Source organism: Cnephaeus nilssonii (assembly GCF_951640355.1).
Source record: "Cnephaeus nilssonii genome assembly, chromosome: 4".
NCBI lineage: Eukaryota > Metazoa > Chordata > Mammalia > Chiroptera > Vespertilionidae > Cnephaeus > Cnephaeus nilssonii.
Genome location: NC_137075.1, coordinates 101,324,258 through 101,349,586, shown reverse-complemented (window position 1 = coordinate 101,349,586; position 25,329 = coordinate 101,324,258). Strand labels below are relative to the sequence as shown.

General features: G+C 41.1%; 1 protein-coding gene across 4 annotated transcripts in view; it reads left to right on the top strand.

Moving 5' to 3' along the window:
- The window catches only part of UNC79 (unc-79 homolog, NALCN channel complex subunit), a gene marked incomplete at both ends in the record, with an annotated part of 163,937 nt that overhangs the window by 117,815 nt on the left and 20,793 nt on the right, over positions 1–25,329 (top strand). For all 4 annotated transcript variants that reach the window (XM_079768872.1, XM_079768871.1, XM_079768869.1 and 1 more), the window contains 4 exons: positions 2,464–2,532; positions 5,459–5,569; positions 14,355–14,459; positions 22,202–22,279. In XM_079768872.1, the coding sequence (XP_079624998.1) occupies positions 2,464–2,532; positions 5,459–5,569; positions 14,355–14,459; positions 22,202–22,279 (363 nt within the window). The remainder of the gene's footprint in view (positions 1–2,463; positions 2,533–5,458; positions 5,570–14,354; positions 14,460–22,201; positions 22,280–25,329) is intronic.

Here is a 25,329-nt window from a genome sequence, read left to right as displayed (position 1 = left end):
ATCTGATAGCCTAAGGAACATTTTCAGCATGAGTCCACTAAATGTGAAAACAGAGTCCTATACTGTTGAGGCCGGAAGAGACCTATGAAAACCACCCTCTCCAATGTCCCCATTTTCCAGATGGGGACTGCATACTCAGAGAAGCAGTGGCAGTGTGAGGATTAGAACTCCCTGACTCCCAGTCCAGGGTCCTTTCCACAAACAGACTTCTAGAGTCCTTCTAAAGCGGGTGACTCGAAGCATTCAGGGCTCTACAACTGCGAGGAAGAGGTGGTTGGTGGTGGCCATTGCTCTGTCTATGAACCTCATTTGCTCCACAAGCTTTTTGTGCTCTACGCCGATCACAGATAGAAGTAATCAACTTGTTAATGAATCACTTGTTAATCATACAGGTGAAGTTACATGTTAGCATCACCTCTTTAAATTGAGTATCACATGTATGTAAAATGATTTATAAAGACCAGTCGCCTCTGATAATACCTTTTTCCAAATTGGCAGATGTGGAAAATGTGACCCCCACATAGGTGTTTTTTAAAAATATATTTTATTGAGTTTTTACAGAGAGGAAGGGAGAGGGATAGAAAGTTAGAAACATCGATGGGAGAGAAACATCGATCAGCTGCCTCCTGCATACCCCCATTGGGGATGTGCCTGCAACCAAGGTACATGCCCTTGACCGGAATCGAACCTGAGACCCCTCAGTCCACAGGCAGACGCTCTATCCACTGAGCCAAACCGGTCAGGGCCCCACATAGGTTTTGAAAGGGTGATAATCCAGGGACCTTTAGCTAGGTGCTGCTTTCTTTGAGTTTTCAGTTACGTGAGAAGCAGGAATACTGAGACCTTTACTCTCTCTCACATCTTTTGATTCTTGTCTACTCACAAGTCTGGAGTAGCTAAATAAATCCAAGCAAAAGGATTAGTCCTTTGAAACCATGTACGTATATAGCTGCTGTACATAAGCATGTAGGAAATCAAGTACATACATTTTAAGTCGGCCACATGGAACTTCCCTAGGACCAGAGAGCCATCCAGAGCCATCTGTTGCTTAAGAAGAGGGGTAAGGCTAGCCTGGTAAATTCAAATGCTGATAGGTTGATGCTATAGTCAAAATATTAAACTTGATCCCTGGCCAGTGTTCCTCAGTGGTTAGAGCATTAGCTCATAGACCGAAGGGTCTTAGGTTTGATTCCTGGTCAAGGGCATGTACCTGAGTTGCAGGTTTGTCTCTCTCTCTCTCTCTCTCCCTCCCTCCCACTCTCTATAAAAAAACAAAAATCAATGGAAAAAATATTCTTGGGTGAAAATTAACAAAAAGAAAAAAAATATTAAACTTGAACACTGACCAGTTGGACGTATTGCCAATTGCAAACAACTGGCAAGTCTAAATTGTGACATCCAGTCTTGTCCACAGGGACCACCCTGACTGCCCTCAGGAGTGGAATGAGATAAGGGAATAAGAAGAATCCAGAACCTTTCAAACTGGACAGCACCAGTCCCTTCCTACAGGGTCAGCTGCTACTCCTCTCCAGCCAACTGTTATGGGGGAGTGCAGGCCTCATGCTGTTGATCTTACCATGTTTTCCAAAATGTTATTTCCTGATTTTTAAAACACTGTAGGGACCTGATGAGCAGCCAGTTTTCAGCCCCTGGTTCAAAGTAATGTAAATGTCACATCCACTCTGATGCATATTGAGCAGATTAAATAGACCGATGTTTCCCTTAGGAAGTACTTGTGAAATAATTACAGAACTTCAGAACGTGTGTGAAAACTTGCCCTGCTAGATCAGATCTGGGCCCTGCTTCTGATTACCTTCTGCTTTTGTTGTTTAAGTTTAAAAAATTTGTTGTTAATCAACAACAACAACAAAAGCATAATATTTTTTCCATTGATTTTTAGAGAGATTGGAAGGGAGGGAGAGAAGGAGAGAGAGAGAAAGAGAGAGAGAAACATCGATATGAGAGAGACACATAGATTTCCCCCAGGTTTTTGTCGTGTCTTTTGGTAGCAGAGGAAGGGCAAATGAAACTGGTTTTTATTTGGATTAATAAGTCTAATGGTTTTAAATCGATTCAAGTTCTTTTTCAACATGACCTTTAACAAATTAGTGTACCTCTGTAGATGTGGGCACATTTAATATGTACCTATCCACCTATCTGTTAATCCATCCATCCGTCTGTCTGTCCAATTCTTTAACACTATCTGATTTTATTTTAGGGATATATCTTTAAGAAATAGTTTAAGAACTATGTTTAATTATTTAATTGTTTAACGTTGTTTAATACATATTTTTTAAAACCTGAGAATGATTTTTATCAACATGAATATATGGCATAGAAAACTATAAGGAGGCAGCTATATCTCAGATTTTATTTCCTAAAGTAAATGCTTATAGGAAATATATGAAGCAAAGATATATTAAGAAGGGTACCGACTTTTATTTTTTTCGTATTTGTTCACAGTGTTCTTTAGATTCCAGTTTGAGAATTATGATTTGCCTCTTGAAGATCCCCTCTACCAATGCCACAAGGGTATGTATGTTTCAGACAAACAATACCAGTTGGTATTTAGTTATGTTTTAACCTGCAAAGGAAGCATGGAGCAGTACTGAAGAAGCAGTTACTGCGTGCTGAATGCTTCACTTTCAGTCTCTTTGCAAGTGTCTAGTGTGAAGAGCTCAAATATATTACAGTATCATTTTTAATAATTAGTCCTCTTAGTGTGGGGCCATGTCCATCAGTCTGTCCTCCATACTACGAACAAGGTGATCCTTCTAAACACAGATCTCATCACATTAATTCCTTGCTTTAAAATCTTTGATACTTTCTCATTTCTTTTAGGGTAATGTCCAAAATGCCTTAATGTGGCATAAGAAGAAGGTACTTCATTAACTTGCCAGCGTACCTTTCCAATTTAGTCTTCGGCTACCTGTCCCATCCCCCGTGCCTCCTGCCTACTTTCAGAATCATCATCATCATCCAAGCACCCCCACTGTTTTTGAGCACTTACCACGTGGCAGGCACTGAGCTAACTGCTTTACATTTATAGTCTTATTTAATTTCATTCTTCCTTGCCTGTGCGTAGGCCATTTCCTTTACTTGAAATGCTGTATATCCTTGTCATGAGGCGAACTTCTCAATCTTCATAATGAGAATTTGAATTTCAATTAAAAATGCTCATATACTCTCTAGCAACTTCCTCCTATATCATATCCCATAGTACTTGATAGAGCTCTCTGAATTAGCTCTTATATTGTACTGACGTCTCCCCAGGGAGACTGAGCTCCATGAATTCCAGCATTGCGTCCCATTCACCTTTGTGCTCCTGGCTTCATTTCTGGGCTGCGTTATATGCAATGGTGCATTAGTTTGTACTGCAGCGGCTTGTGACTATTAGTTAATACACCAAGCAGGCACATTTCCTGCAATTTTTACCTTGAATGTGCTTTCACAGACTCATGGTTTATGCTGGAAAGTTGCAAAGAGATCATTTGGTCTAATCTGTTCATTAACAGTTAAGGGAAAAGCTCAGAGAGATGAAGTCTTGGCCAAGGTTACAGAGCTGGTTAGTGGACCTTCGGTCCTTTGATTTCAAGTTCCTTGATTTTTCTGTTGCACCATAAAGCCATACTGCTTTGCTGGATAAAAGAGCAAATTTCTATGTAGGTTTGAATTGAGGTTTCTTTGTTTCTTGGCAAGGAGGGATGCATTATATATCAACAGAGACATATTCCTGTCCCCATTCATCCATCATCCAAGGCAACATTTATACAGAGCAAAGAATGCTGAATCAGCAGCACTACTTCAAAGCGTTTCTTTTTAAGATTTATTTTATGGGGAAAGTACTACATGGGTTTATGTGGGGAATACAAACAAATTAAAGATATAATTCCTACCCTCAGGGGCAACTCACATGTAATGAATTCATTTTATATCAATAAGGAAAAAGGATCATAAAATGACCATATCCTTTGATTTAGTCATTTGCTTTCTGGGACTCTAAGGAATAAGAAGAAAATGCAGATATTGTGCAAAAACCTATTTATTGGGATGTTATAATGAAATGGACTTTGTGGTCATTGAAATGGATGATTATGAAGAATTAAGTAGCATTGGACATTACTTTTGTTATTTTATTAACAAAATGTAGGATTGTATCTGTTTAAGATTTCAACTTATAAACTTGTGTGCCACAAAGAAGGGAAATATAACAAAATGTTATCACTGGGTGGTAGGATTATGGGTGACTTTTATTTCCTCATCCATACTTTCTACAAATCCTGCATTTACACATGGAGCAGGTATTACTGTGGTAAACCAGACAGTTAGGGCTGTAGAGGTTCAGAGGTAGTGGAAATAATGGCATGGGAGTCTTTTGGATCCCCATATAAATAATCCTGTCTTCCCCACAGAGCATTTCTGCCTCTGAAAAATTGCCCTGGAATTTGGTTTTGAATCCCATTCGATATCTGCATGGCTTTGTGCAAGTTACTTCCTGCTTAACTGCCTCAGCTGCAGCATAGGGGTGCTAAAGCTTCAGAGTTACGAAGCAGATCACAGCTAATAGTGATGGAGGGCTTACTGTTGCCAAGTGCGTTACATATGTTATCCCCTTTAATTCTCACAACAGCACAATGACATGGAGGCCATTGTTGCCCGTCCTTTACAGAGGAGAGAACCAAGTCCAGAGAGGTTAAATCACCGGTCCAAGGTCACAGGGAGCTGGAGTTTGAAAACACGTGTGTGAAACCCTAGACTTGTGTCCTTAACTATTGCAACATACTGTCTCCCCAGGACTGTTACAGGAATTTGAATAAGAGAAACTATATGAAAGCATCGAACTCTGCCTGATACTTAGTAGGTGCTCCATGAATGTTTCTAAACGGCTTCAGAACGCATATGGATTAAAACCGACCCTTTATGGGTGGATTTCAGATGCGGAACGCAAAACTGACGATGCCTTTCTGATGCTAAACCTTGGCAGGAAGCTGGGTTATGATGAGTTGTAGCTAAGCTAATCGTGCTTTGGTGCTCACATGCCAGGGTTGGTTTGTGCTATCTAACTGAGGTGACAGACTTTGGGAGGAGCTGGATCTGACAAACCCATAGAGGCCTAGGGGTTCTGAGAAGTAGAGTGGGAGATCTAATGCAAACCTCACAGAGTCTCGGCAGCTGGGGGTGCACATGAGGATAGCATTGGAGTTAGGTGGGTTTAAAAATGATGCCGTCTGGGAAAAAATGCTTTTATTAAGCAATAAAATGATTAAACCATGCTCTTTAAGCCATTGATTGAAGGTGTAGTTCTGTTCTTGTTAGACCAACAGCGTTGGTACAGTAGCCACCTGGCAAGAGATTTTAAATAAAAAGAAAAGAGTGATCCCATTAAAGTATCTTAAGACTTGAATACTTTTTAAAGTGAAAGAATCAGCAATTTTATTTGGCCCCAATCTCATTGCAGAGTTTGTTGGAACCGTTTTCAAAACTGCTCAGCTTTGTAATTCAGAATGCTGTCTTCACTCTGGCCTACCTGGTGGAGGTGTGTGGCTTATGTTACCGAGCTTTCACTAAGGTAAGTGTGCATAGTTGTGTCAAATCCCTGTTAGGCTAATTGCTTCAATGTAGTTTTAAAATAGGTAATTCTACTGAGGTCTAATAAATATTATTGGAAAGAAACACTTTACATCTACATATATAAAAGCCTAAGTGACCGTCTGACTATTCGACCATCCAACTGTTTGACCGTCTGGCTGGTAGCTATGACATGCAATGACCACTAGGGGGTAGATGCTCTGACTGGTAACTATGATGTGCACTGACCACTAGGGGGCAGATGTTCAACGCAGGAGCTGCCGAGCTGTAGTGACTTGTCAGCTGTGGTTCTCGGGTGATGCACCCAGAACCAGAGAGGAGGGGGGCTGATTCCAGGATGCATCACCCAGGAATTGCCCTCTCGCAATCTGGGACCCCACCAGTGCATGAATCCGTGCACCGGGCCTCTAGTATATACATAAATGTCTTAAATATGCAAATTTGGAGGATTGAGAATCATATAGTTTAGAAGAGAAGAGCTATTTAAAAAATATTTTTATTGATTTCAGAGAGGAATGGATAGGGAAAGAGAGATAGAAACATATTGATAAGAGAGAACCATTGATCCACTGCCTCCTGCGTGCCCCCACTGGGGATTGAGCCCTCAACCCAGGCATGTGCCCTAACCAGGAATCCAAACCATGATTTGCTTTGGTTCATAGGTTGATGCTCTACCACTGACCACGCTGGCCAGACAAGAGAAGAGTATTTTGAATAAAATGAGATAATGGTCTAAATGACCTCTTAAAGTCCTTTTCAAGTTTACCCATGATTAGTGGGCTAGCCGTCACTACATATTATTTTATACCCAAAGTAGAAAAAAATGGGGCAGTCATTTGTAAAAGCCTGTGAAGAGCTCCTTAAGTCTCATCATTTATCTGTCTCCCCAGTGCTGGGTTCTCGGCCTCTGAGATTGTAATCTCATCTTTTGTCATCTTGCCTTAATAATGCTTTTTCTATTGCATTATCTTTAGATCCCCTGCCCCACCACTGATGAAGTGGAAAACTACTGCTTGCCCAGTGCATATAGCAGCCTTGTTGGAGCTGGTAGACACTAATGGAAAAGCAGGAGGCATTTCTGTCCCTTTACGAACAATGTGCAAATCTTACTTATCCAATTTCCAAGTTTATTTTCAATGGGGTCTCTGTTTCTGATGTTTTCTTGAATGTTCAGAATACTTCTTTATTCATGTTGTTCACTTCTGTGAGCCTTTTATTTTCCTCATAAAATTCTAATTTTATACCAAGGCTTTAATTCTATTTAAAACACTGTTGTCTCATTTCTTTCCATTTTGTGTCCACTCTGCCATGTTAAGTGTTCCGTGATAATCCTCTCTTTAGTCTTTCTGATTATAAACCATTACTGTGTCTAGAACAATATGCTTCCTAACTACCAAAATAATCAGCATTTTGTCTTTTTTCAAATCCTTCCTGAAAAATAACTTTTTCCTTCTTTTAACCTAAAAAAATTGATCTATAGGACACAGCACCAAATAGGATGAAAAGATGCTCCATATTTAAAAGTCATTTTCTTTATGCTTGATTTATTTAAATTAATATATTTCCTAGAGGACGAACCATAATGAGTTTGAATTTTTTAAGTTGTCCAATATTGGTATTAATGACAAGGGACCTTCCACCAATTTGAATTCAATATACTCTTGGATTTGAATATTCACTATACATTATTATCCCTTCATAATCTATCATAACTTTAGGGACCTCCCACATCCTACTGTCGTCACCCTATCTCATTTTTCAACTTGAAATGAATGAATGTTACTTACAGAAAGCTTCAATCTAGGGTGTTCCCATCTACTTCATAGATAATGAGAAACGGTAAGAAATAGTTAAATAGCAGTATCTAATCAAGCCTTCTCTCTATTTAAAAAAAAGAAAGGGCATGGAAATGTAAGGGACTTGGAGACTTCTCTTTCTGTCAATCTGGCAGCCTAGATAACCTGAAAATTGCCCCACTTAAACACCAGAAATGCTGGATGAAACAAACATGATTTTAAAAATAGAGCTAATTTTATAAAAATGAAAGGAGACAAAAGTGCAGAGGAAATTGAGAACCAGAGGGGTAAGCATATAAGCTGATACTGTAGAAGTCTTGAGATGGGGAAGGGGTGGTGGTGCTTGTTTTGGTAACTTAGTGGCTTGAGTTTGAAAGCCCACACAGAGAAAGCAGGTGAGGTCTTGGGACTATTTTAGGCTGGGAATTGGAACTGAGTCATCCCCAGCAGAAAGTCAGAACCCCTGAAAGGCTATCCATTTGGTAAAAGGGTGATTTGGAAAGAATATATTCTTATATTGGAGGTGACAAAGAATGGGATCTGTATAATCTGAGAACTGAGAGAAAGATTGATAGTAACGTTGAGAATTAGTAAACATGAACCTACCTTTGAACATGTTTATAATTTGATTTACATTACCTACATGCTTTGTGAACCCCCAAACTAAAAAGTCAAGTAACATAGGTACTGAGCAAGGAATAGCATTGGGGTGCCTGGCAGAAGCAAACCTGAAGTCAATCCTCAAACCTCTCTGGAGGGATATGCTTTCGACCTAGGCCTAACAGGATTTCCACAGATAAGATCCTGATGAACATGAGCTCAGAACCTAAAATTATAAATCATATGAAAAAATAATCCACCATGAGTTAGATAACAGAGTTAACAAACAGCAAGATTATTTTTCCCTTAAGGTTTTTCAATATTAGAAGTATGTGGTAGAGATTATAAAACATACTTTGAATGATAATCATGCAAAGGAGAATGAAAAACATGAGAAGAGATTTAGTCACTTAAAAAAAACACACCCAGAAAGATTTGGAAAAAGTAGGAAGTCTAGAAATGAAATAGTCACTGACATAAAAAACTTGATGGACAGGTTAAATAGCAAATTAGACATAGCCAAAGAGGGAATTGGTAAAATGGCAAGTAGAACTGAAGAAATTATATAGTATGCAGCAAAGAGAGATGAAGAGATGATGAGAAAGAGAAGTGTTTCAGAGAAGGGAATATAGGATTCTTAGCAATTCTAGAATTGATTTAAGTCAGTAATGCTTTGATTCAGGAAGCACAATGAGCGCTGAAAGTATTACAAATAAACTAGAAATTTACCTGCTTGTGTCATAGACTACATAAGTAAGGTACAAATTGATAGAACAACCAAGACAGATAAACATTTTTAAGAGCAAGCAAAAGAAAAGACACTTTATAGATAGACTGACAACAAACTTCTCAACAGCACAGTGGAAGCCAGAGATAATGGGGAAAATGTCTTTAAAATTGTGAGAAAAAAATAACTGTTCACCTGGAATTCTCTGCCAGCTAAGCTATTATTTAAGAGTGAAGGCTAAATAAACTATTTGGAAAATTAGAATCTCCTAATATATTTTTAACTGAAACAACACTAAAAGATGTATTGCAATACATTATGAGGCCAATAGATAGTTGATACTAACCTGTCAGAGATACAAAAATTCTGAAGGAATAATAGCAAAATAATGCATTAAAACTCAAGCCTCATGACCTCGTGAGGACTTTCTTGAAATGTAATAGTGGTTTAACTATTAGAACACCTGTTTATGTCCCCATGCTACCAGATTAATGGAGAAAAACTTTTACCATTGTCTCAGCAGATAGAAAAGAAACACTCTTTATAATTCAACATCCACTTATGATAATTCTTGTCCAACTAGGAATAGAAGTAACTTCTTTAACTTGACAAAGGTTGTTAATCAGAAACCTCTAGGAAACATTATACTTAATGGTGAGGTTCCAGCAGTAGTCCCTTTACAATAATAAGTAAGATAAGGATGCCCGTTACCACTGCTCCTATTCACTCTGGTCATGCGTGTCCTACTAAGTTCAGTAAGACAGGAAGAATAATCCAACATAATTGGAAAGGAAAGGAAAAATAAAACTCTCACTTTTTGTAGATATGTGATTATAAATGAACCGAAGAGAATTTATTTATAGACACCTTTTTATAACTTTTACTAGAGGCCCGATGCACGAAATTCGTGCACGGAAAGGGGGTGTCCCTCAGCCCAGCCTGCACCCTATCCAATCTGGGACCCCTCGAGGGATGTCTGACTGCCCTCTCACAATCCAGGACTGCTGGCTCCCAACTGCTCACCTGCCAGCCTGATCACCCCCTAACCACTCCCCTGCCAGCCTGATCAACGCCTAACTGCTCTCCTGCTGGCCTGATTGCCCCCAACTGCCCTCCCCTGCAGGCCCAGTCACCCCCAACTTCCCTCCCCTGCTGGCCCGGTCACCCCCAACTGCCCTCTCCTGCAGGCTTGGGTCCCCCCCCCCCCAACTGTCTTCCCCTGCTGGCCTGGTCCCCTGCAACTGCCCTCCCTGCAGGACTGGGTCCCCCCCAACTTTCCTTCCCTGCAGGCCTGGTCACCCCCAACTTCCCTCCCCTGCAGGCCTGATTGCCCCCAACTGCCCTCCCTTTCAGGCCTGGTCCTTCCCAACTGCCCTCCCCTACAGGCCTGATTGCCCACAACTGCCCTCCCCTGCTGGCCATCTTGTGGCGGCCATCTTTGACCACATGGGGGTGGCCATCTTGTGTGTTGAAGTGATGGTCAATTTGCATATTACCTCTTTATTATATAGGATAAGAGAGTTCAGCAAGGATGCTGGGTTCAAATGGATACCCAGAAACCACCTACCTTAATATTTAGCTACAAATGTTTATTCTAGTAAATGTACTTAAAAATGTCATTTATTATGGCAACAAAAAATCTATCAAAATCTGCAAGAACTTTATGGAGATAACCAGAAAATTTTATTAAACAACGTTTAATAGAGACACATCTCATGTTCATGGATGAGGACCCAGCATAATAAAGAGGCTTATTCTCACAAAATAACCTACACATTTAAAAAAATCCTAGCCTTTATCTCTGATAAGGATGGAGTAGATAATTTGAACCTATCCTCCCATTTAACTTAAAAAGTTTAACAGAATATTTTCTGAAAACTTCTTAAAAGCATTAAAATGCTAACAGATATAGAAGAGAAGGCTAAGATCTGGGAGAGCAGAGGAATGTAGAGATGTGAGCCTAGCCCTGAAGGCGAGGTGTTTGCCTATCTGGAAGAAGTGACTGAAAGACTTAGCCGAAATTCTGGAAGATTCATGCTAGGGGGACAAAAGTCACAATCCAGGATCTATCAAGAGTGGGAACTCTGTCAGGAACTCTCTCTAAAGCACCCACCCTCACATACACTTTTGGTCAGAACTACACAGCTGGGTGTCAAGTTCTTTGGTGGCCTGAGATAAGAAAGTACAAGTCTCGTACATTTATTAAGGCAACCCTGGACCTCTAGGGCCTCCAGGTACCCAGCAAAAACAAACAGAAAGCTCTTTGGAGGAAGATAACATTTCAGGCCTCAAATTATTTTTATAAGTAACTTTTTAATAAAGCATCCAGCACACAAAGATAACCGGACATATGAGGAGGCAAGATAGCATGGGCGAGAATGAGTAGAAAGACAAGACAACAGGTACAAACCCACAGGGTCTCCAGGTTCTTGATTGTGGTCAAGAAAGGACACACAGGAGGCTTCTAAGATGCTTCTATGTGCTGTTGCTTGACCTGTTGCTGATGTTAATCCACTTATCTGTGCACTTAGGTTTTATGTACTTTTCTGCATCTGTTATAATTGACAATAAGAAAGACAAATTTGAGTGCTCGCTTCGGCAGCACATATACTAAAAAGACAAATTTGAAAACAATCTAGTGTTCCATTGATAGGAGGACAGATTGATGGATTTGGGTATGAACTAGAGCTGTGTGTATCAAGAGGGGCTAATTTAAAAAAATGTAATATAGTGAAAAATTATAAGTTGCAGAAAGATATACAGAGTATGATACAATTGATAAGAAGTTTAAAATATGCAAATTTATGTATATATATACATATATATATATATTATACACTACAATAGAAATGTAAAAACATGCAAAAATAATATTACACATTATAATGGAGACAAGCATTGGACATTATCTATAACAATAAAAGCATAATATGCTAATTAGACTGGACATCCTTCTGGATGAAGCTGGGGCTGCGAGGGAAGCCCGGGTCCCGGGTGCCCTGTGGGTGGTCGGAGGGAAGCCAGCCAAGGTCCCGGGTGCCAGAGGGAAGCCAGTGCCAGCAGCTGGGGGAAGGAAGGCCTACTCTTGCACGAATTTCATGCATCAGGCCTCTAGTATCCTATCTAATAAAAAAGTAATATGCAAATTGACCATCACTCCAAGACACAAGATGGCTGCCCGCATGTGATCAAAGATGGCTGCCCCCATGTGGACACAAGATGGCCGCCACAAAATGGCCTGCAGGGGAGGGCAGTTATGGGCAGTTAGGGGTGACCAGGCCAGCAGAGGAGGGCACCAGCAGAGGAGGGCAGTTTGGGGAGACCAGGTCAGCAAGGGAGGGCAGTTGGGGGGGACCGAGGCCTGCAGGGGAGGGCAGTTGGGGGGGACCAGGCCTGCAGGGGAGGGCAGTTGTGGGTGATCAGGCAAGCAGGGAGGGCAGTTAGGGGTGACCGGGCTGGCAGAGGAGGACAGTTGGGGGAAACCAGGTCAGCAGGGGAGGGCAGTTGTGGGGGAACCAGGACTGCAGGGGAGGGCAGTTGAGTGGGGACCAGGCCTTCAGGGGAGGCCAGTTGCGGGGGAGACCCAGGCCTGCAGGGGAGGGCAGTTGGGGGCAATCAGGCCAGCAGGGAGGGCAGTTAGGGGTGACCAGACCAGCAGAGGAGGGCAGTTGGGGGAGACCAGGCCTGCAGGGGAGGGCAATTGCGGGGACCAAACCTGCAGGGGAAGACAACTGCGGGGGGGCGGGGGGACCCAAGCCTGCAGGAGAGGGCAGTTGGGGGTGACCAGGCCTGCAGGGGAGGACAGTTGGGGGGGGGGGGGGACCAGGCCTGCAGGGGAGGGCAGTTGGGGTCAACAAGGCTGGCAGGGGAGGGCAGTTAGTGGCGACCAGACTGGCAGGGGAGGGCAGTTAGTGGCGACCAGACTGGCAGGGGAGGGCAGTTAGGGATGACCAGGACAGCAGGGGAGTGCAGTTAAGGGCAATCGGGCCAGCTGGGAAGCAGTTAGGGGATGATCAGGCTGGCAGACAGAAGCAGTTAGGGGCAATCAGGCCGAGGCAGGCGAGCAGTTGGGAGCCAGCAGTCCTAGATTGTGAGAGGGATGTCCCAGATTGGAGAGGGTGCAGGCTGGGCTGAGGGACATTACCGCCCCCCTCCCGTGCACGAATTTCGTGCACCGGGCCTCTAGTTTTATAATAATACTTTATAATAAAAATCTTAAAAATACTCAAAAATAATACTAATATAATATATATGTAGTAAAAGTATAAAAACATACATGAAATAATAAGCAGATTCAAAATAGTGCTACTTCCATGAAGGGAGAAAGAATAGAGTGCACCATATAGATACCTTCAACTGTTTCTGTGGTTTGAATTATTATTTAAAAAAATGTAAAATCAGAGCAAAATGTTACAATTTGACGAAATCTATAATATATTTCATCTCTCTGTTTTTCTGTGTGCTTAAAATTATCCCTTTAAAAAGTAAGTTCCTTAGAGAAGATTCAAGATCCTTTAAGCAGTTGTCCATGTTTATCTCTAAATCATTTTCTATTGAAACAAAAGCTTTTAGATTTAATTTCTGCAATGCTGAGAACCTATATCATTCCCTGTGGATAAGAACCAAATCCTGTGGTTTCAGTATTGAAGAACTAGCCTATTGTTTTCTTATCCATTAAATGAGGGATGGGGAACCATTTTTTCTGCCAAGGGCCATTTGGTTATTTATAACATTATTTTTGGGCCATATAAAATTATCAACTTAAAAATTATCCTGTTATATTTGGTCAAACATTTCATTAACTCACCCCTAATGCCTTGGCAGGGCCAGACTAAATGATTTCTCAGGCCTTATATGGCCCGCAGGCTGGACGTTCCACACCCCTGCATTAAATTATGTGTTCTCACCTGGCCGGTGTTACTCAGTGGTTGAACATTTTATGCATCAGGCCTCTAGTATCCTATCTAATAAAAGGAAGACATGGTTCAGTTCCCAGTCAGGACACATGAACCAGGAAGACATGGTTCAGTTCCCAGTCAGGGCACATGCCCAGGTTGTGGGCTCGATCCCTAGTAGGGGGCATGCAGGAGGCAGCTGATCAGTGATTCTCTCTCATCATTGATGTTTCTATCGCTCTCTCCCTCTCTGAAATTAATAAAAACATATTGTAAAAAATTACGTGTTCTCCAGACCCAGAAACAAGGAGGCATCGATCGGACTGTCGGGCCTTAGAGGGAGGGTAGGAGAGGGTGGGGGTAGGGGGGAGAGATCAACCAAGGGACTTGTGTGCATGCATACGAGCCTAACCAATGGTTAAGGACAACAGGGGGGTGGGGGCATCCGTGGGGAGGGGTGTGGGATGGGAATGCGGGGATGAGGACAAATATGTGACAACTTAATCAATAAAGAAATTAAAAAAAAATTACGTGTTCTCAGTGCTGCAGTAAACTCATACACACAAAAATGCCTTTAAATTTTTTCCTTTTTATTTTTAATTTTATTTATTGAGGACAGTTAGTTATGCATTTTTAAATAGTATTTTTTATTTCTGATCTATGACTCTTTTAGAAGCTCTTTTGACTTTGATCTGTTCTAATTGAATTTTAGAAATTGCTTACCTCCTTCTATTTTGTTTTATTTAGGAGCGGGATAAAATGTACTTGTCTCGTAGTGTTGTTCTGGAACTCCTGCAGGCCCTAAAGCTGAAATCTCCTCTACCAGATACAAACCTCCTTCTGCTTGTCCAGGTAGGCTTATGGCTTGTTTGTAATACTTTCATGAGATCCACTTATGTTTGGAAAAACAAGGAAGCTCTGGGGCATATGCATAAAGCAAATATTTCTGCCCCTGTGTGTGCCAGGCAATATGCTTTACGTATTCCCCTCACTTTATCCTTACAGCCGTATGAGACATTGGTCCTGTATCATAGATGAGGAGACTGAGGCTTAGGGGGTTCAGTGACTTGCCCAAGATCACATAGCTGGCATAAGTAGGGTCAGCATCCGACCTTAGGGTCTGTTCATTGCGGAGCACAGTCTGGTCAGGCTTTCTGTCACTTGCCCAGGTGACCATAACAGCTCTGAGCTTTTTGTACTGACTTCATCTCTCTCCACACCAATCCAGTCGTCTGGCTTATGGCCGCCTAGACGAATTTTGCTAAAAGTCTACTTTATATCAGATCACGCCCTGCATTGAAAACCTACAGTGACGTCGTAGTGCCTGCACTACTGAAGCCTTGCATTATCCGGACACATTTGACTACTCAGCAGTATTGCCCTTGACAACTCACCACCTATTTTGGACTAGGTTTTGGGAATATAGAGATGAGAAAGGCATAGGCCCATGCCAATAATATGCTAACCATTGTGCAGTATGTAAAGTACAACGGAGGAGGGAGTGGCCAACTCAGCCTGAGAGATGGAGGAAGGCTCATTAAGCCATTATGAGACTTGACCTGGCCCAGGTGCTGGGGAAACAGATATGAATAAGCCATGGCCCCTTCCTTCCAAGATTTATTATCTGGTAGGTGAAGTTGACAAGTAAAAAATCTCCACCATAGTGTAATGGGTGTATACTGAGTATGGAAATGCTGTGTGTGTGTGAGCACAGAAGTTGAGGCATTTACCTGGAAAAAGAGGAGGAAGGATACCTGTCATTTGCCATTTAATATCCACCACTGGGTCCCCTTCCCTCACTACTATATAATACTCGTCCTTAGGACCAGAATTGAGTTTCTCTCAAAGCCTTGAGATTTCATAAAGAGTTGGTATACCTTCAAATGAAGAATGGTCCTCAGCTGTCTTTGAAGAGCTTCTGGGGGCACATTGAAACTCTGTGAGGGCAGTGATTGCTGGAAGATGACAGCAGTGGGTGCCAGGCATGATGTAGTCAGAATGAAGTGGCTCCCATTGAACCACGATGCTAGGCAGCCTAAGAGGGGGGTGGAAGCAAAAATCACAGCCTGGCAATATCGTGTTCCTGAGGTCGGGCAGGTGTTGACTCTCCCAGTGGGTTGCCATAGGCCAGCCCCTCCTGCTCACACATCAGCAGCTACACCGCTTTTGAGCACAAGCAACTCTGACACAAGTGACCGTGAAGATTAATGGGATCAACACTGATTTGGAGGAGAGGGCAGGTGAACTGGGCTTCGTGAACTAGCCACGAGAGATTTAAGGCTCACAGGTTCAGGGTCTAGAAGTCACTTGCTTCTGATAGTGTTTTGGTTGGTGACCTGCCACCTCCAAACAGCCTAGGTTTCAGGCCCTGAAGGTGCTTTCCTGTGGGCATCGGGGAGCAGTCTCTTAATTGGCCCCAGTTTCTAGCAGAGCCAATCTACGAGGCTTGATCTTCTCGGGGTCCAGCCCCGATGCCGTGAGTGCAGCGGGTGGCCAGTCTACTGTGAAGTACATTAGTCAACCATAATAAGCACTTGTCACGAGACAGCAGAACACTGACAGGTTCAATTGCCCAGCGCTCAAGGGAACCATGAAAACAGTGATTATTACATCATAGCGAGGTGAATAAATAACAAAAACAAATTAGTTTTAGGAAGGAAGAGGGCAAAAATGTAGGTTCTTCTGACTGAATGTGTTTTTTTGGACTCTCATATTCCATGTCAATGAATTCCATTTTCATCTTTTTAAAACAAATGTGTATTTGTCATTGAATCATTCAACTTCATAAATCTAGTTGTAAAATTATTTAGGTTGGAGAGGTATTTTGGAGACATTTTGAGATTGTGCCCATGAAGAACAACTTTATGAATATTTCCACCTCCAACAAGTATGTTAAGCATTGTGCCATTTTGAAGTAATGTATCTTTGTTCTATAAGCTTTAGAATAAATAATTTTCATTACTGAGAGAAATAAAAGGGAGGCATACTTAAAAGTTCCCGTATCTGCCCTGTGGTTCCTGGCTAAGTGGTGGAGAGAAGTCTTCTGTGGGGCCACTTGTGGGATGAAGAAGCAACTTGTCTCTCTTCATGAATAGCACATCTTCCTATAGAGCTTTCCTGTTCTTTTTTCTCTTGCCCTTGACTGCCTGGGTCCTCCAAGTGTCCCCGGGAGGATCGCACAGGGGATCACCTGCTCTCTGGTGGCTTCCCTTAGGCCAGAGAATCTAGCCTGGAGTCAGAGAAAGCTCTTCCCTTTCCTGATGGGGCACGGCAGGCCCTGGCTCCCGGAGGACCAGCTCCCAACGTGGACACGTAATGTGTCTGAGGCAGACAGTGACTTCCTCTAAAGATATCAGGGACCCCCATCTGAAGCAGTGGGGTGGCTTTGTTTAACTGAAAATGCAACTTGGAAACAGAAAATAAAGCAACATTTGAAAGGAAACCCCCCCGCCCCTGGGGAGCTGTCATACATGACATTGGCCCCATTAGTGAGAAGTCAGTTCCTCAGACCTTGGATTTACCCTTCATTCTTTCAGCCACCAGGAAAACACTAGTGTTTCCTCTCCCTCTTGAATTAATAACTTAGAAGATGGATGAGTTGCTAGAGATGGAGCTGTTTCTAGTCTCTCATAGATAGACTGTGCCTTTGTTGATTACCAAATACTCAATACTCTCTTGGTAAGCATCCCCATAAAGAACAATGAAACACTTGCCCAAGGAATGTGGGGCAACCCAAGTTCTAAACATTTCAAGACAGTGACCAATCTGTTTGTTAATTCCTGGAATTTCTTCCTGGAGGCCGGGTTCCTGGAAACTTCCCAGCCCGCTATAGTGGTTGTCCAGCCATGACTCCTATTACTCGTTTTTACTTACATATAAAGTCAGGCGACCTTGGATGTGCAAGTGGATTTTTTTTTTTTAAGAAAAAGAGGCATGAAAACAGGAAATAATTTGCAAAATAGAAAAAATTGTATGTATTCTTCAGTATCTAAAATGTCAACCATCAGGGTGTGATTGTTCTGCTCTGTGGACCAAGGCTTTGTCTTACTGTTTTAGCTCAGATTTGTTGACAGTTTTGCTCTCACCTGCAATGTTTTCTTTTCTACTGGTCTGCTGTAGCTCCTTTGTGTCAGATGCAATTGTAAGTGTCCTCAAGATGGATTAAAGCAGAGTTTTCATAATAGAGGGATAGCCCACTAACAGCCACCATAAGGCTACAGAAGCTCAAATCCAGAAGAACGTCCTCAGCTCCCATTATATGTCAAGAATAGACATTCTTCTAATTTGCATATAACACACCCACTGTGTGGGATATACCTGCATGTTCGTGTGTGAGAAATCGTGTGGGTGAAAGGTTTTCTTTCAAAGATAGGTTAGTTGTGGGCTGGAGGACAAAGAAGTGGCAGGGGCATGCTGCTGTTTTTAAATCACAGGTGTATGCATGGGGGGTTATTAATGTTAGTTGAGTTACTAACACTCTGATCCCTCTTTGGGATGAGAGGTGGAGATACTATTTTGAGTCTCATTTTGATAATGAATTTAGTAATGACACATAATGGATACTGCGTTTCTTCTGTGTTCTTTTGTATTGGTGCAGGCGTGCCTATTTCTACCTGAAAGTATAAAATTCTTCCTTGTATGGTAGTCATCCTTCCCTCCCTGACTTCAGTTACATCTTTATATTTTGAGCAATTCTATAAAATTATAATGGCGTTTTTCAGTTCCTGGTTGGCAGCTATATGAAATGAAGAGAGAAAATTTTACTTAGTCGTACATACCATGTTAAAATGCACTGGATTAAAATGCATGGATAAAAAATACATAGCAGATGGTTTCAGGCTTATGCACTTTTATACCCTTTCATATACCAGACTCTCCGCAGACCTCCATAACTTTTAGAGTGATTTTTAATTAATTTTGACTTCTAAGAGATCACAGATCAGACCTTCGAATTTGGCCTCATACCTTGAGCCTACATGGCTGACAGCCTACTTCCATTGTGCCACTCCTTCGGCTTCTGCTGCTGGAGATCGAGAAGGTTGAGGTTTTGCTTCTTCACAAATCTTGTCTCGCCCTCGAGGGCACAGCCAGGCCGGAAAGCATGCTTTAGGGGCCGAGGGCTCTAGACGCCCCCAGGGACACTCCCTCGTCCTGGGCTCCCTTTCCTCACAGTTCTGTCTTGCCTTTACCCTCCATTCTCTGTGCAGTCTCTTGTTTCTGTTTTAAAGAAATTAGTTCAAATGTTGGTGTCCTGGCAGAGGTTTGGGAACTTATTTCTAAGTAGTTTGTCTTAGATTGCAGACTCAGAGAGCTTTTGTAAATACATTTTATGCGGAAAACTAGCTGTCAGGATTTTGGGAGCTCCTTCTTCTCACCCTATACTTCTGTCAGATTTTTTTCTTACATGTTTTGGCCAAAGGTACAGGCTTTACTTAAAAAAAAAAAAAATCCTGATTTATGTACTTTTCCTTTTATTAGAAATAAGCCCAAGTTAGAAGAGCAGACATAAGCAATTCCTGAATAAAATAATGGAAAATTTTAGGTTTTCCCTGGGTGTTACTAGCTGGCACTTTCTTTGCCAGATTCGGAGTTACTGGCCAAGGCGATTCTTCAGTTTTCTGTAACTGTATTTGAGACAAGAAGAAATGACAGAATGTGAGTGTGGAAATGTGTGTCCTCGCCTGCCATGTGGCTTTCAGAGGCAGCTCTACCTGCTGTCTCCTCCTTCCCTGCTCAGTCACCTGCACAGAAGCACCTTTCATGAAGGAACACATGAAGACTAGTTGGTGGCCTTGGCCAAGAAGTCTAAGGGCTTCTTGACCTCAGAAGGCCTTTGGTTTATAGCTCCTCCTTGTTAGCCCAAACCTGCCGCCTGTTATAATGCTTTGATCATGACCCCTGGTTAGTGTGCATGTGCTGGCTCCTGTTCCTCACCCGGCCTCCTTGGGATTTTCTCTACCACCCTGTCCCATATTACCTCTCCCCAATTTGACAAGGTCTGAGCCTGCCCAGCTGAGCTCATCTCGTTGCCTTGACCCACCTAACTCTTCTGTGCTCTTTCAGTGTGAGAGTGAAATGAATTAGGAGGCGCTGTCATTGCCAAAGCTTCTGTCCGAGCCTCTGGACTCTGCATAACAGCAGCTTTGGGTCCCACAATGGTTGGGGCCACTGGGCAGAGACCAGGAGAAAGAAACTGACCAGGAAATAAAAGCTCATAGCAAACTCAATGGGCTTCATATTTAACCTTCCCCCTAAAACCATTAATAAACTAGAGGCCCGATGCACAAAGATTCATGCAAGAATGGCCTTCCTTCCCCTGGCTGCCGGCACTGCCCTCACTCTGGCCGGAGCCACCTTTTTGCTCTAGCCAGGAGCCGCCTTTCTGCCTTCCCATGCTGCCCAGAGGCCTGGAGCAGCTGGGGCAGTGCAGAACACTTGCGCCTGTGTATGCAAATTAACCTGCCATCTTTGTTGGGTAAATTTGCATACTCACTCCTGATTGGCTGGTGGGTGTTGCAAAGGTATGGTCAATTTGCATCTTACTCTTTTATTAGTGTATATAGTTGGGTGTTGCATTAAGTGGGAAATACCTGTAGATACTAGGTGTACCAGTTAATAATGTGGATATTTTTCAATAGATGGCATTACACATATGTTGATACATATGCGATTTGATATGTATTTTGTTGTATTGACAGCAAGCTTCAAAACTTCATATGTCAAATTTGCTGAAGGTGTTAACATCATAGATATTTTTACGCTTAAAAATGTCGAATTTTGTGCCAAAAAAAAGAGCATTTGCGGGAAGTTTTAATTTATTATTTTGAAGAAAAAGTTATCGTATACTTTGGGAAGCTTATGGTGAACATGCTCCATCTCAAGATACTTGTGAAGGCTGGTTTAAACACTTTAAAAATGATGATTTCAATGTGAAAGACAAAGAACGTCCAGGTCAACCGTAAAAGTTTGAAGGCCAACAATTACAAGCATTATTGGATGAAGATGCGTGTCAAACTCAAAAACAACTTGCAGGAAGATTAAACATTGCTCAGCAAACACTTTCTGATCATTTACAAGCAATGGGAAAGATTTTAAAGGAAGGAAAATGGGTGTCACATCAACTGAATGAAAGACAAATGGAAAACCAAAAAGTCATCAGTAAAATGTTGTTTCAACAGCATGGAAGAAAGTCTTTTTTGCATCAAATTGTGACTGGCAATGAAAAGTGGATTTATTTTGAGAATCCCAAATGCACAAAATCATGGGTTGATCCAGGTCAACCGTCAACATGGACTGCAAGGCCAAATAGCTTCAGAAAGAAGACAATGCTCTGTGTTTGGTGGGATCAGGAAGGTGTGGTGTACTATGAGTTTCTAAAACCAGGTGAAACCATTAATACTGATCGCTACTGACAACAAATAATCAGTTTGAACCACGCTGTGATCATGAAACAACCAGAATGTGCCAGAAGACACGGCAAAGTAATTTTCACACACTTCAAAACCAGTTAAAGACCCGTTAACAGATCTTGCCTGGGAAGTATTAACCCACCCACCATATTCACTAGAACCTACTCCTTCAGATTACGCATTTTCTGAGCAGCATTTCAAAACGTACGAAGAAGTGGAAAATTGAGTCTCTGAATGGTTTGCCTCAAAACAAGAAAAGTTCTATTGGGATGGTATCCACAAATTACCTGGAAGATGGGGGAAATGTGTAGCTAGCGATGGACATTACTTTTAATAAAGCACTTTTTATGTTTCTCTTGAAATTATCGTGTTTTCTTTTATTACAAAATCTGCTATTATTAACCAGTACACCTAATATCTGTAAAAGAAGGAAATTAAATTGTAATCTGGCATATCCATCCTCATCATGATCTCAGTTGTACATAATTGATGAATCACTTCATTTCACAAACTTTTGCTGAGCCCTTCTGAGATGTGAGGTGCGAGTCTAGTGCTGGGACGAGGTGCATCGAGGCTGTGCTCTCGAAGAGCTCCCGGCAGGTGAAGAAATAGACCCATAGGTCAGTGCAATCTCATGTCATGACTACTACAATGGAAGCACGTGAAAAGTCCCGTGGGACACAGCAGGAGTGGGGGCCATTATCAGAACAGAGAGGCGTGAACGAAGTGGGGTAAGAAAGACCAGATACGCAGGGCACTTGGAGGGGAAGAAACAGCTAGAATCCTCACTCTGAGGTTCATTGTTTTTCTGTTTTCATTCTCAATGTACGATATAATGTTAGAAGTCTGGAAAAGCCTATGAAAATTCAGTAACTGTCAAGAGTGCTGAAGAAGAAATAGAGTCATGTTGGAATTGACCTGACAGTGCTTTCTTCCTTGACCAAATGCACGTTTCCAGTGCCACTGAGCTGGCTGGGTAAAGTAAGAATCAGTGTGTTCATCTCAATACGATGATTCTGAATTTCTCATAGGAATCAGCTGTCATGATTAGCAAGTACCATAAATCCAGGGCAGATTGTCACGAGAGTAAACACTAATGAATTTAAGCCAAGTTAATAAAATGATAAACTACTTATTACTGTCCAAATGCCCTTAAAAGTAATTATCCTTTCAATTTCTTATTAGTTTATTTGTGCAGATGCTGGAACCAAACTAGCTGAGTCGACAATCCTGAGCAAGCAGATGATCGCCTCTGTACCTGGAGTAAGTCCCCACTGAATTAATTGTCTACGCTTTATGTTTTCTCATTTCCTCATTTAGCAAAGAGATCTTTTTGGCCTGTGTCCTGGTACACTTTGATAGAACAAACACCGTAAAATTGAAAACATATTAGCATCTTTTTAAAAAGAGCACTAGTGAAAATTTAATCTCAGCCCTTGGAAACGTTTAATTCCAGGAAACATGAGTAAAATTAAAGCAGCTAGTTAAGGAGAGGAAAGGAATTACTAGACATAAAGAATAGATTTGGCATTAGTGTGGCTCAGTTGGTTGGAGTGTTGCCCAAAATGTTGCGGGTTTGATTTTTGGTCAGGGCACATACCTAGGTTGTGGGTTTGATTCCCGGTCAGGGTGCATATGGGAGGAAACCAATTGATGCTTCTCTCTCATATCGATGTTTCTCTCTCTTTCTCTTTCTCCCTCTTCCTTTCTCTCTAAAAGATCAATAAAAATATATCCTCAGGTGAGGATTAAAAAAGAAAAAAAAGAATAGATTTGATTAAAGTTCCATTTTTCCAGAACCAATTTTCCTATACTGGTTCCCACTAAGTAATTTGATTTAACTACTTCTAGAAAGAAATAAGCATTGTAATACCTTGTTTTCCTTTATAATATTTTCTTTGAAATTAAAACATTTCCATTATTATCAGCTAGTGAATGATTTGGTAAAATATGTTAAGATTATCATTGACAGCATTGAAGATGAGAAGCCAGCAAGTTTACTAGAACAAACTCAGAAACTTTAGTGATATTGTTTATTGAAAACAATTATTTAAATTTTTAATAGAAAAAATTTTAATAAAGAAAAAGGATCACCTATAATTCCTCTGCCTTAAAATGAGAAACTCTGATGTTTTATAATATTTTTCCATGTTTTGATCTATTCAGTATCCTAATTAGCTTATTCCCATACTGTTGGAAATATTATATACTTTCTACTTTTCTACAAAGATTATTTTCACCTTTATTTTGAATTATATCCTTGGGATTCATTCCTTAATTAAAGAGTAGGAATATATTAATGGTACCTATTCTCATATTGCTTTCCAAAAAATATTTTATTAATTTACATGTATAAATATACCAGTTTTACCTGTAACACTAATCATTTTTTTAAAACTACTGTTTATATTTTTTTGATGTATAGAAATTTTGAGAGCAGAAAAAATAATCATTCAACAGAGAGAATTTTACTGCTAACATTTTAATGAATTTTTCTCTTTTTCTGTGTATGTGTTTAAACACACTTTGGTTCATATGGCATAAGCATTTTCCCCAAAGTTTAATGGCTGCAGAGTATTGCCTCATGCGAATGTGCCATAGAATAATGATAAAGAGTGTAGGGACTAGAGTCACAGCAGAGGATGAGGTCTGCCATTTACTAGCTATGTGATGAGGCAAGTCAGTTAGCCTATGATTCTTTGATTTATATTATCTGTAAATTGGGATATTAAAGGGCCCAATGTCAAGGAATCAGGATTGAATAAAATGATGCATGTGAAGCATATTGGCATGGTGCCAACATGTAGTAAGTATTGAGTAAAAAATAACTATTAAAACGAATATTAACAAACATTAATTATTTTTGGATATTTTAATTATTGTCAATATTCTGCGATTGTAGCTAATATGTGATAAACATCTTTGTGCTTAAATCTTTGTCCATATTTTAGACTATATTTTTGTAATAGATTCCTGGGAGTATAATTACTAGACTATGTTTTTTTAAGAGTTCTTAATAGTAATTAGGGTAATGCTATGAGATAAAATGCCAATGCTCAGTGACTCAACACACAAAGTTTATTGTTTGCTCGTGTGAAGTTAAAGTGGGTATCTTGATTAGTAGATGGAGGAGGACTTCCATGTGAACACGTAGGGTTCAGGTTCCTTCCATTGTGTGTAGTCCTCTACAATCAGGTGATGGTTGGGAAAAGAGAAGAGAATATGGCACACAGAAGGTTTTCATGGGCCAGAAGAGAAATGGTTCTGTGAGTAGCTAGCCAGTCTCTGTTGCACACCCACTGGTTTGCATAGTGTTTAGTTCTTTAAAACTCAGTATTTGCTACCTATGTGATAGCTTAAAAATAATATCCTTAATATTTAAAAGGTTTATTGGAATCCACAAGTAAAAGACAAACTATTTCAATAACAACAAAAAAACAAAAATAGTTGTAGGAGCCACATATAGAACACTTTCCAATGACCAATAAGTCATTTAAAATGTACCTTTTACCTCACTAGCCATCAGTGAACTGTAAATTAATACAAAATATTAGGATATTAAAAATAAAAAAATTAAAATCAGCTAGCAAATCAGCAGGTTTTTCTTAATGAATAAAGGTATTGATGCTGAAGTGAAACATTCATTCTTATAAGCTCCTGGTGGTCATGAAAAATGGTACAACCAAGTATTCAGATGGCTTGCTGAAGAACAGTTTGACCGCTTACTTCTGTAAATATGTTCTAGAAAACACTTATATGTGTACATAAAGAATTTATACAAGTGTATTTATTAAAGCAGCATTTAAAATAGCAAATATATGGCAATATAATTAACTAGAGGCCTGGTGCACGAAACTTGTGCACTCAGGGTGGGGGAGTCCCTCAGCCTGGCCTGCACCCTCTCGCAGTCCAGGAGCCTTTAGGGGATGTCTGACTGCTGGCTTAGGCCCGCTCCCTGGCAGTGAGATATCCTTAGCGCTGCCGCGGAGGTGGGAGAGGCTCCCGCCACTGCCGCTGCGCTCGCCAGTCATGAGCTTGGCTTCGGGCTGAGAGGTGCTCCCCCTGTGGGAGTGCACTCACCACCAGGGGGCAGCTCTTGCATTGAGCGTCTGCCCCCTGGTGGTCAGTGCATGTCATAGAGATCAGTCGTTCTGCTGTTTGGTTGATTTGCATATTAGCCTTTTATTATATAGGATGTCCAACATTAGGGTTTTGTTTAAATAAAATAAGGTGTATCTACAAGATACACTATTATGTGGCTACCAAGTCAAGTCTTCAAAGAATATTTAATCAACTGGAAAATGCTTATGATA